General features: G+C 46.9%; 1 protein-coding gene across 1 annotated transcript in view; it reads right to left on the reverse strand.

Moving 5' to 3' along the window:
- Window positions 1-2,849: 2,849 nt before the first annotated feature.
- The window catches only part of SIAH3 (siah E3 ubiquitin protein ligase family member 3), a 72,004-nt gene continuing 61,697 nt past the window's right edge, over window positions 2,850-13,156 (reverse strand). Inside the window, exon 2 of the mRNA XM_050766234.1 lies at window positions 2,850-7,686. Coding sequence (XP_050622191.1) covers window positions 7,012-7,686 — 675 coding nt within the window. The 3' untranslated portion in view covers window positions 2,850-7,011. The remainder of the gene's footprint in view (window positions 7,687-13,156) is intronic.

A 13,156-nucleotide genomic window follows, 5' to 3' on the forward strand; every position in this document is an offset into this window, starting at 1 on the left:
TATAGGGGTGCAGAATGGCCCCAAGAAAGGACTTGGCCTGAATAGTATGCTGCCTCATGAATATTAATGCTGGCCATGCGGTCATTTTTGATCACTCAGATCAATTCAAGGCATTTGCTATAAGCCTTTGTGAGAGCAGGAAACAGGTCTTGGGAGTAAGGAGGCAGGGAAGAAGATTGAGGTTAAAGTGAATTGACAGGCAATAGGATTAGAACTCTGCTCAATCCTGATCTTGCCAGTAACTAACAGTGGCCTGAAATTAAAGAATTAAACCATGAAGGCTGCCTTGACAACTGATCTGATAGGCCCAGAAGTAAATTTCAGGGGCAGCCTTGTCAGGCAGAGGCAGGGAAGAGCAAAGATAAGGGACCCTGGGGTGCTTGGAGTGGGAGGGAAGCCCTGTCTCTTTCTTTACAATCCAGCAAGAGGCTTTGGTGTCTCCACTCAGGGCAGTGCCATATGCTGGAATAGTTCCGGGGGCAGGTTAGTTGCCAGGGCTTCAATTCACCTCTGGTAGCACTTTCTTCCTTACATTCAATTATGACTTTAAAATGGAGGCAGAAAAGAACAGGGGAGGAAGATAATGAAGCACAAGTCAAATGTGGCAGCTGGCAACTTCCTGATAATTGCACTTTCCCTCGTAGCATTTCATTTCTATTCCTTCATGCTGCACAGCAGCTTGTGGAAGGAAAAGAAACCCGTCACAGAAACAACTCCAAAGGGTCAAAGGAAACAATATCCAATGCAATTTAATGACATTTTCTATGAGAGACAGGGCAGAGATGAAGTAGCAGTTCGAGTTTGTTCAAATTATTGTCTTTAACATTATAAGAAAGCCTAGAAAATTATATCTACACTAATTCAGGGCAAGTAAAATGCTTCTCAGTTTCCTTTCTCTTTCTTATCTCAATACCCTAAAAGAAAAGATTGAAAAAGGTTGAGGAGTATTTATAGTATAGCGGCCAAGGTGAAATACTTTCAGAAAATATTGGAAAAGACTAATTCTAACCCAGGTGGGTAGTTCATGTGATGACCTGATTTGGGGGGAAATTAATGTTTGCCTACACTCGATCTCTTGGATCTCCTTTCAGTGAAGGTTTTCTTCAGCTGACTATTTTCCAGGTGAACACAATGGGGAACTCACCAACTCTTGAAGAAAATCTTATGATTTCTTCATAAAAAAAATCTTATGATTTTCTTCATAAAAAAAAATTCTGAAATTTAACAATCTGACTAGGAGATGCCACTAATGATGCTATTTGCAGCTGAAAATCAAAGTCTAACTCTTTGGGGTCCCACCCACGATCTCTTCCCCTTTCCCTTAGAAATGCATCCACGTAGGAACTTAGCAGCCCTCACTTCTCCATCTCTTCCACTGAAACCACTGGGATCAGAGTAACTGATGCACTATTGACCTTGAAGATTCTGCCTGCTTCAAGGGACTTAGCTGGGAGTTTCCAGTGACTCTTATCCTGGTGGAAACTGTGCACTGGATTTAGAAAGAGTATTGGTCTGGGTAGGCTATGGATTGTGAACAGGGTCCTCACTGGGTTGCAATAAAGTGAAGTAGCCAAGTAGGAAAGCAAGGCCCTGGGCCCTGTTCTTCATGTGACGTTCCTTGGCTCATTACGTTTTCCGTCCCTCAGTGTCATGCTTTATGGGGGTCCCACTTTTGTGGTAATATATCTTATGTGGTGTTTGACACCACTGCTTGCTGTGTCTCTTGAATGGTGGATATTTCCAATTTCTAACTTCAAAGTAAAACATTTCTTTAGATTAGGTTTTGGCCAGCATGTAAGAAAGAAGTAGGGAGGGTGACCTGTAAGAACAAATAATAGGAAATCTGAGCTTTATAGAGCTGGTTTTGCTTTTTGGATTGGGATAGCCAATAGGCTGAGTTTGCAGAGCCCAATTTTTCCGTGAAAGCCACCAAATAGAACTTTCCACACTAACAGCAATAGGGAAGTGTCCGGCGGGAGAGCAGAGGGTGCTCTTTGGCAGAAAATGCTCTTGAAGCTGCTTAAGCCTCAGAGTCCCTTCTCCAGAAGAGTTTGTGTTTTCCCAACAATTTGCTGTTCCGCTGACTTGGCTATCATTTATGCCCTTGTCAGTATGGCCTTCCAGGGCCTTGCTTCTCCTTCCAAAGTCCCCTCTCCCACCCGGCTGTGCTCATCAGTAACATCTAGGCAGTGGTATTAAGTCAGCCCTCTGTGTCCACAGATTCCACACCTGTGGATTCCACCAACTGTGAATCAAAAATATTCAGGAAAATAAAAAGAAATAATACAACAATAAGAAATAATGCAGTATGAAAACTATTGACATAGTATTAGGTATTGTAAGTACTCTAGAGGTGTACTTACAGTACACCTTACAGCACTTACAGTACACCTCAGTCAATACACTTAGGTATTGACATTGTGTTAGGTATTGTAAGTACTCTAGAGGTGATTTAAAGTATATGGGAGGATTGCGTAGGTTATATGCAAATACTATGCCGTTTTATATAAGGGACTTGAGCATCTTCAGATTTTGGTGTCCACGAGATTCCTGGAACCAATCCCCCAAGGATACTGAGGGATGATTGTACTGTTAAGTGCTTAACAGCTGGCTTTCTAGGGAGAAAAATCCCTATCTAGTTGCATTTGCTAATTTCCATGGTGTGAATACTTCCACCATGGCTAATTTCAAGCAATCACCATGACGTCACTCAATGTGGAGCTGGAAGATGCAGTGCAGCATATTATTATATCGTATGTTCATCATGCAGATGTGATAGATGTAAATAACCCCCAGAGCATAGAGGATAAAAAGAGTAGTGAAATAATTAGGAAGTGATCAGTTTTAAGTACTTTCAACCTTTGCTTTAAATATAATTTATTTAATTGTAAATGTATATCATTTTTAATACTGACTGTACTTAAATAACAATCAGCTTACAAAATTCCTGAAAGATTAACAACCAGAATGCAAGCCAACTCTAGTACTCCACTAGGTCTTGGGCTGAAAAAAGAAGGAGAAAAAGGAGAGCTGAAAGGCCATATCGAGTATGAAAGCACTAAAAGGCCTCTATGCCATTCACACTTTATGACTCGGTCCATCTGAGCCTTGGGTCCATATGTTTATAGAAATGACATGGTTGCTGTTGGTCAGAAGCCATACGTGTCCGGTCCCAGGCCCAGCTCTGCCATTTGCTAGCTGGGTGACCTTAAGCAAGTTGGCTAAATTCTCTTAGCTTACGTTTCCCACCCGTAACATGAGTACATAAAGAGCACCTGCTTGCTAAGGTTGTTATGGGGATTACATGAGCTACTATATTCAAAGTACGTAGCCTACTGGATCATATAGAAAAGCCTCAATAAGTGGTAGCCATGAGTACTATTATGATTACTATGCTGATCTAGTCCTAAAATGTCCAGAGTAGCCACAGCTAGTGATGGGGTACACCAGGTACAGATTCATGCAGATACTGATTGTTAAAGACAATCTTCATGTGGCCTGACCTCCATTTCGGCATCAACCATGTATGTAGGCTCAGCCTCAAGGGGAGGAATGCTCCTCTCTCCACACCTCCTGAAAAAACCTCTGGCAGATGCCTGAAGTTCAGATACTCGTAACTGTTAAGTGCTGCTGTCTCTCTAGGCCTTCTTTTAAAAGGTAATTACTCCTTAGAGAGTGAGTCATTAACTCTAGCACCTTGGTGTGAATGAGGCAACCAGATCCCAGGGTTCTGTGCAGGGACTCCTGGGACTCTAAGATGAGAAACCTGGGTGTGGGCAAAGGGATTCAGAAAGGGCTTGGCACACTGAAACCTCCATATGCAGCCCACCCACTTCCTGGGCCCCCTGCTTCCAGGTGGACTAGTGCTTTTTTTTTTTTTCTAAAGAGATAGGGTCTCACTGTATTGCCCAGGCTGGAGTTACAAGTGGTGCAGTCACAGCTCACTGTGTCCTCAACCTCCTGGGCTCAAGCCATCCCCCTGCCTTGGCCTCCAGAGTAGTTAAGACTACAGGCTTGTGTCACCATGCCCAGCTGGTTTTTTTATTTTTTGTAGAAATGAAGACTCGCTATGTTGCCCAGGCTGGTCTCAAACTCCTGAGCTCAAACAATCCTCCTGCCTTGGCCTCCCAAAGTGCTGGGATTATGAATGTGAGCCACCATGCCTGGCCTAGTTCTTAAAGCAGAGATGCTTCTAAAAGCAAATCCACTCCAGTCTTTCTCTCCCTGCTCCCTCAACCATCCCAGGACCAAGACTCAGTTGATTCTCAGGTCCTCAGTCCACTGGTGAGCTGGCAAGACTGCTGAATATTTCGGGTCAGTCTTGAAGTAAGCTTTAAGAACACCAAGTGTGCAGTCAGTTGATCTGGGTTTTGGTTGTGGTCTAACCACTTGATGTGTGACCTTGAAAAGATCACTTCATGTCTTAGAACCTCTATTCTGTTGGTATATTGAGGATGCTAATGAGGATTAACCTGAGACTCAAATGAAAGAACCGTTCAGAAACTATGAAGCTCAAATACAAACTGCTGTTACCATTTTCTATTCCCGATTCTTGGTTGCTAGTTTGCTCCTTCTTCTCCAATTCTTCACATATGGACATGGAAAGGCCTTTGGGGGAGCACCATAGCTGGAAGAGAATAATACATTTCCCATGCTTTGTCCTAAAGGTTTCTAGGAACCAACATAAGAGTTCCCATCTGGGATCACTTATTCATAATACAGTCTTGTGTGCAGTGAAAATAACCTGAAGTCATTCCCAGTGTGGCTCAGGTAACTTGGCACAACCGGAAGGCAAAGGTGATGTCTGCCGGAGCCCTAAGGCCCTGTGAATGTTAGTTATATGCTTGGTGAGGTTTTGTTTGTTGATCTGGAGCACCTGTGATGCTACACAAATGCTTTCAAAGTGGTTGAGTCTCAAAAACCAGGAGAGGACCAGTGGCTTCTAAAGGCATCAGACTTACAGCCAAGGGGGTCTTAGGTTCTGGGAAGGGGATTGGGGATGCAGTGAGAAGGAAGACAGCCAGTCTCTCCACGCGCAGACGGACCAGCCGCAGGTATCCTTGAGCATCTGTGTGATTGGGGGGGAGTGGCTGGTGCCCTGGCAGAGCATCTGAGCGCTCAGAGAACGAGCAGGCCCCAATCCTTTCCTTGCGACTGCAGCATCTGACATGCGCCTCCATCTGTGGCGATGTTTTTTGCCCCTCTCAGGGCTCTGATGGAATGCAGTCTCGGCCCCAGGGGCCCAGCGATTACTGTGTGACCAGAGCAGCCTCTGTTATTAAATCTCCTATTGACTGGCACCACCCTTCTGGGGCGTGGGGTGTAAGTTGGCAGCAAAAGTGGCTGCCATTAACCCAGTTGTTGGGGGAAGGGTGTTCTGTTTCAGGATCAATTATTTTTGGTGGAGAAAAGATTGTAGATGGCCAGCCAGGGCAATCTGCCTGAAACTTAAGTAGTCACTTGGAGGCCCGCCAGGACCCAGCTGAGGGGGTGAGGTGCAGGAACAGGGCATGGAGAGTAATGTCTGGTTGGCCAGAGCTCCACTGGGCTGTCATGAGGATGTGCTGGGGATGGGTGCCTGGCTTCTGCAGTGTCTGGAGAGCAGCCAGAGGGGAGGGACAAATGCGATAAAAAGGAGCTAGAAGAGGTCCTACTGGGAAGGCTTAAAGGTGTCCAACTTAGAAAAGACAAAGTTGACTAAATATGCTGACTTTCTTCAAATACACGAGAGACTTCTACAAGAAGATGTTGATGACTTGTTCTGACAACCAAATAAGAGAAAGCAGCCTGCGCAGAGGCAATATGGATCTCCGACACTGTGTCATTCACACTGCAACAGGTGCTGAATACAGACTTGAGCCGTGGTCACATCTGTGTGCTGAATGGGACGGTAGGAGCATTTTAGAAAGTGAGGAAAGGGAAGAGAGCCTCTCAGGTTTGTAAGTGATGGCCAGCCTGCCAGGTCAGAGATCCTGGGTGCCGCCCTCTGAGTTCTTTGCATTTGAGGCTGAGTCCTGGTTCTGCTTTTTGCATGATATGAAAGAACTGCACCCTAGGGAGGAACTGATGGATTTTATAACGTGATAATAAAACCCTCTGAGGAGGGAGTGCCCTCTCAGAGATGGGAGATTAATTTTATATTCTCTTTTTCCTGTTACTTTTCATCCCCACCCCCTCTTGCCTATTCTTTTCTACTACTTGCTCAACAGAGGGCAAAGGGGTTTTTAAGAAAGCACCAAAAATCTGAGGACTTTGATTCCAGAGCAGGAGAAGATGGCACAGCCTGGGAACAAGGTGACAAGAGCCCGTCACAGGAAGGTGGGCCTCTGACCACTCTCCTGAACCCCAGCATCAACCTGAGCACTCAGCACACAATGACACCTCTAAGCCAGTCTCCAGCCCTGCGGTGGAGACACGATCTCCTCGTGCCCGGGTAGCTCAGCTTTGACCTTGAGATTCCTGGGAAGGTGTCAGAGTCATGTCTGGTTGGTCTGAAATGTGATCCATCTCTGAGCTGGGCCCATTCCCCAACCTGCTGAACGCACAGGTTCAGATTTAGCTTGCTCTGAAATAGACTGAAAAGAGAAACAAGAAATGATTCTCACACTAAGCCTCCTTTCAACCCCAACAGTCTGCTTGATGGTGTTTTGATCCTTTCGAATGCAGCGGAGAAAGGAATTGGAGGTGACAGGAAAAAACTATTCTGATTAAATCTTACAAACGTTCCATAAAACAACACCAACAAGACAGGACAAACGTCACACCAAGATCTTAAATTACAGGATGTTTACATAATATAATGCCCATGGCAGACAAAAACTAAATCCCACAAAGTACCTGAGACAAAATAAAATAAAATAAAATAAAATAAAATAAAATAAAATAAAATAAAGTAAAATAAAATAGAAAAGAAAGGAAGGAGAAGAATAAAAAGGAGTCTGGAGTCCTGGCATTGGGAGGTCCGAGTGTTTCCTAGGGAGGCTGTGTGGGGAGCATCCGTGGCTCCTGGCCTCACATTTCAGCTTCTGAGGGTCGGACCTCTGTCGCAGTGATGGCAATCCCAATGGCAAGGCTGCCATTGTCAGAGAAGAGCTGTGCCAGCGAGGTGTTGAGGACGAGGCAGTCCCCGTCCGTAATCACTGAGTCCACGCACTCAAGGACAGACCGGGGGGTGGCCTCCCACTTGAGGCGCCGATGGTTTCTGTTGAGCTCCAGGCGATAGGTGAAGCAGTCGGCCTGGGTGGGGGTTCCAATCAGCATCATGGTGGCAAAGAACTGGGGGTGACCTTCATGCCTCTCCTGTTTCCTCAGCACTAACAGAAAGTGGTGGCCGAGGCAGGAGTGCATGATTATCCAATCAGCCGGCGCGGGGAGGTGCATGTCCGTGGCCAGGAAGACGATCTCAGCTCCCTGGAGGATGTCAACACTATGGATCTGCCGCAGGTGCGGCACCACCACCTCCAGGTGGCCTTCCCACTGGCAGGAGAACAAGGGACACATGCACAGGCAGGGCGTCACCGGGGCGGCGTGCAGCCCCATCTCCTGGTGGTGAAGGTGGTGGGGGTGGGCGTGGTGGCGGAGGTGGTGGTGGTGGCGGTGGTGGCAGTGGTGGTGGGAGAGATGGTGAGGGTGGAAGCTGCCTTGCTCTGGAGCGTTCTGAGTGACGGCGCGCCGACTGGACACATACTGTAAGGAAAGAGAAGAACGTCAGTGCCGGGGTGAGGCCCATTTCTCCCTGGCCGCCACTCCCCGATGTTCAAAGTGTTAAAAGCAGATCCTCCAGTGCAGGCTGAGAAAGATTCATTTCTTAAACAACAACAACAACAAAAAAACAAAGGCAGAGCGGGCACCTTGGGGTTGGGGGGTGTTGAGATTCTGAAAACTCAGTCCAAGAAAATGCAGTATTTATGCCTTTCTGGTTCTTTAATAAGATACACAAGCAAATGGGCAATTTCCTCCTCAAGTAACATGCAGTAGGATGGTCATCAATCATAAAGAACAAAGACAGCCTTTTTTTTTTTTTTTTTTTTTTTTTTGATATTGTTGATATTTTTGTGCAGGCAATGGAGGTCAATATATTTTTTTTCTATTTTATCATAGTTATTAATTTTGGAACAAAATTTACATAATGCCCATTTGTCCTTCTAGTGTAGCCAGGGATTGATCTGTCTTGGGCGCCCTTCTCCTGCGTCCTAAGGCATCTGGTGGGATGCAGAGCTGACTGTGTGCAATGGGACTACAGTCCCTAAGGAGAGAGTCCCCGCTGTGACTCCTGAGACCACCGCACCAGGCACACATCTACCCTATTTCCAGCTCTCTGCCCCAGAGTAGCTTCCCAGAGCCTCATCACCAGGCAGCCTCCACCTGGAGAATCCCCCCACCTTCTGTTCATCATGGCGGTGTGCCCACAAGTGCCCCCCAAAACACCAAGAGCTGTGAGGACACCTTCTGATCAGGTGTCTGTGGACATTTATTGAGCATCTGCTGTGGCCAGGCCCTTGCAGGGATACAGCTGTGAGCACAACAGATACTGTGTCTCTTGGTGTGGGTGGCACAGACATTATTACACTTATAATTAGTTACAGTTTTGACAGAGGTCCTGCATGTGACATGAAGACCTTGATTCATATTTTTCAGTTGAAGAAAGCGGCTTCAGTAATAAGGTGACAGAGCCTGCAAAACTGGTAAGTGAAAGACTGGGATTCATTTTCACGCCCCCTGACTCTGAGCACAGGAGCACACCCCCATCCAGTGAGGCCTGCCTTCAGCTCCCTCCTCCGTTTCCGGAGTCCTTCTTTTCTGTAATTAACCTGCATGATCTAGGTCGCACAGGGGAGGTGGCAGCTCTGCAGTGCGCTCCAGGCACGAGTCGCTCACCTTGCAGCCGTTTCCTAGGCTGTCCTCAGGTTGGGAGTGTCCCTTCTGCCCTAGCTCTCCAAATGCTTTCTGGACTTCAGATGCCTTTGGGCATTTGCTTCCTCACCCTGCTTCAGTTCATTCCCGAAGAACAGAGGACAGGGGTGAAGGTCCCCAGCCACTGCTGCCGCCAGAGTTTCTGTCTCCGCTGACTCCCTGTGGCTCATAGTGAGCCAGCCAGCTTCCTTTCTTTAGGGCATTCAGGACACACATACATGTACATACATGCACAGTCATGCACGAAATACACATGCATGCATGCGCACACATGCTCAGGACACATGTGCACACACACACCCCCCACACGGTGCACCGGGATTGTCACCCTAGTGATGGAGGTGACCTGGAGGAGGCGGGGGCAAGGTCAGCTGTCCTCTCTGGTTGTTAGTTCCATCTGCTGGCTTCTGCATTTTTCCCCCAGAAGTGTGTTCTACAGGGGCTCTTTCAGTAGTGCCTGTCCTGTCCTGGATGGGAGCTGCTGGGCAGTCTGCTGTCCTCCATCCTGCAACTCCACCTGGTTCCCCTTCCCCAAGGGGAACAGTGTGTCTTCAGCTATGAAGGAACAAGCTGTGTTCCAAAATCCTGCTAGCGATGAGTCTGGCTTACCCCTCAGTGTTAAGTATGGGGAAGGAAACTAACTAGTATGTAGCATCTCTAAGTGTCAGCTGCTATGGAAAGGAGGTATTTTTTAAATAATTATTTCATTTAATTTTTCACAGAAAAGATCTATTTCCTTATTAAAAAATAAAAATCTGGCTTTGTCCCCACCTGCCTGCTGGTGGCATGGGCCATTTAGTGACTGGGTTGGGGGGGTTTCTCCCTTCTCCTGGGATCATGCAGGAAGTCCAGGACCCACACCTTCCATCAGCCAGGATCAGGACCCTCCCATGGACCTTCCCACTGTCTGCGGGCCCGGTAGGCAGGCAACTTCTCCTGTACTCAAGAGGACCTGGTCTTGGGCTCTCATGAAAAACCCAGATGGTGTCCCTCTTCCAGTCTCCGAGAAGGCCCCTCTCTCCCAGTCTTTACAACAATCAAGAGAGAAACATTTTATGTGTGTCTTACAGATGAACAAACAGAGACACAGAAAGACTGAGTCGCTGGCCCAAGTCACACAGCTCATAAGGGCTGCAGCTGGGAACGGGGCCCAGATCAGTGAACGGTGACAGATCGTAGACTGGGAAGATCACAGGCTGGAGGTCAAAAGACTAATCTGTTTCACTGTTTACGTGGCCAGCAGCCTTCAGTCAGTTCTCTTATTGGCAAAATCTTTATCTCAAGGGCATGTTAGAAGATCAAATGAGAGCATCCCTGTAAAACGGCATTACAAACTTTATCAGGTGTTACCTCGAGAGGGCATTTCCATTTAGATGTGGTTTTGGGTGAAGACTTGACAGCCCTCCACTGCAGTCTGTGCCTGCCTGTCTCCATTCTGATCAACTCACTTTCACACACGAGCAGCAATCTGGGCTGAGCACAGGCCACCACAAAACCTGGAGAGCCCAGTCTCACACTTGGCCTGGGACCGCCAGTCCCAGCGCTGACCTGTGAGGACAGATAGAATGTCCCGAAATCCCCATTTACAAATAACCTCTGGGCTTTCCCCTATTCTTTGCCATTTCTCCATATTCTTCCTCAGATCTATTTTCCATCTTCTCTGTCCTGACCTGGTCAGCGAATGTCAGAGATGGGAGGTCAAAGTAGTAGGGAGGGAGTGGGAAGAAATACCCGGATCTTCCTCTCTCCGCCTGCCAGTGCCTTCCACTGGTGAAACCCAAGCAGAAACCTACCAGCAAAGGGAGTCCAGCAGGTGCACTCAGCAAAGGTTGGCTCCCTTTGAAAGTGGTACTGGGTCAGGCGGATGAGTGAAGATGGGTGAATGGAGATATTTGCACTTGCAATATCTTGTAGCATCTTATGTGATGCTGCTGGTTTGAACAGGCTGGGGCTCCTGGGCTGAGTTCTGATGGGGCTTATGGCAGGGGGAGAGACACAGATGTCTTATAATTCATTAAGCCATTCAGCATCCACGTACACACCACCATCATGTGCGAGGGGCTGAGAATACTGAACAGAATAAGCTCCTTGTTCCTGCCTCACTAGCTCACTGTGATTGTGTGAAAGCAATGCAGAAATGCAGGGTACGCCAGGGGCTCTGAGAGCACCAAGTGGGGGAGGCAGCTGTTCTAGCCAGTGTGAGGTGACATTTAAACTAATTGAAGCGTGAAGGGTGAATTCTCTAGCAGAATAGGCAAAGGGCTCGCCGACAGGGAAAACAGCAGGTTTGAAGGAGCTGGGTATGAAAGAACATGGATGTTCAAGAAGTGACAAGAAGTCCCAAGTGGCTGATTGATAGGGAATCCGGTGGAGATGGAGAGGAGATGTTGGGTCATCATGCCCAGGCCTTGTAAGCCAAGCTGAGGCTCTGAGATGGCACCCAGTGCACGGTGGATATTAGCAGGACTATCCAAGAGACCCAGCTATGTGCGTTAGGGAGCTCCTGTGGGTAGCACGATGCCCCCTACGCCCAGCAGCACAGCCTGCTCTAAGCTGCTGCTCAGAATGGGGCCAGCAGCAAGACCCAACCCTTGTCTAACCAGCAGACCCCAGCAACAGTCATTCCCCTGGACTCTCCCAATGCTTCCTTATGGCTTCATCTTCCACTAGCTTTTTGTTTTTTAATTGCTGCCATGTTACAAAGCAGCCAAGGGTATAATCCAAAGAGGCTGAAGTGAATAACTATGCAAATAGAGTGGAACGTGATACACTTTCTGAGACCTGTGTACTTGCTGTGCCCTGGGAAGGCGCTCAGAATAAATGCAACCTTAATTTTTTATTTCTTCCTGCTCCATCTTCTGATGCAAAATACGTTTCATTTAAACGATCCTTGGGTGAGTGAGGTCACAGGGCTGCTGGCAGGGAGAGGGAATTCTTTTAATTGGCAAAATGCTAATTGTTTCAGAAAATGAATTCCAATCTTCCTATCTAATACAGTGGATGTGTGAGTAATTACTCTCCTTCACTAAACTGTTAATGCAACATTAGTGATTACACTAATTAAAACTAATGAACTCTTACAGACTGATAAACCCCTCAGTCAGTCAGTGGATGCCTTTCTTCCATTGGCTGTGTTTAACTTCCCATTTGGAAGAGAGATCTTGAATTAACCTTTAGAATAATGCGCAAAATTGGGTTTAGCAATGTTAGGCTTTATAGGCTGGGGATACTACTTTCTCTATGTATTAGTGAGGCCATTTCCACCGAGGGTGTAATTGAATTTAAAAACACATTCCTTAATTTGATCAGCCACACTCCCATGGTTGGTAATGGCTCTCCAAATCCTGGCTTGTGAAGGCGAAAACTGCCTCTGGAATACCCCATGACCCTTTCTCTGGCCTCTGCTCCCTGGGGTCAGCAAACTCACTTAGAGGATTGCTTTTCCTTTCCACTTGCTTCCAGGAACATTGCCATGCATTTTAGCTGAAAGAGACTTTTGCCCCCAATTCTACGTGGCAGGCACTTGCTTCAAGTTTGCTCATGCCCTTATTTGTGAATATTAATTAACTGAAGTTTTTAGTCCTGGGTGAAGTGGGGAAGGCAGCAATGCTATCGATGCATTTCACACAAAGGGAGAATGAGCAGGTTGGGGTGGAGGGTAGGGTAACATTTCTGGGCAGGCATCAGTGTACTGAGGTAAAGTCCACGTCTGAGCCAAGTTGGGAGTCAGGTCTGCTAGGAAGGGAGAAGAACTGACTGCTCCAGGACTGTGCCCTGCACACAAAACTCAGGAGGACTCTAGATGCTTCCAAACAGGTAAGAAATAAGTTAAGCCAAGAGAGAAAACAACAGGAAGACTTTTACCACATGGGACAGGAACATCTTAATTAGAAAATGTATCTTATACTCCTTCTCCTCCATACCAGATTCAGCTCTTGCTATGTAGATGGAGGAGATCTTCATGTGGACAGTAGGAGCATCTCTGCAATTTCCTTTAAAATACTTTAGTATAGAGAATGTGATATAAATCAATCAATCTATCTATCTATCTATCTATCTATCTATCTATCTATCCATCCATCCATCCATCCATCCATCCATCCTTCTATCTATCTATATTTTGAGACAGAGTCTCACTCTGTCACCCAGGCTGGAATGCAGCGACGTGATCTCAGGTCACTGTAACCTCCACCTCCTAGGTTCAAGTGATTCTCCTGCCTCAGTTTCCTGAGTAGCTGGGATT

This window comes from Macaca thibetana, chromosome 17, assembly GCF_024542745.1.
Source record: "Macaca thibetana thibetana isolate TM-01 chromosome 17, ASM2454274v1, whole genome shotgun sequence".
NCBI lineage: Eukaryota > Metazoa > Chordata > Mammalia > Primates > Cercopithecidae > Macaca > Macaca thibetana.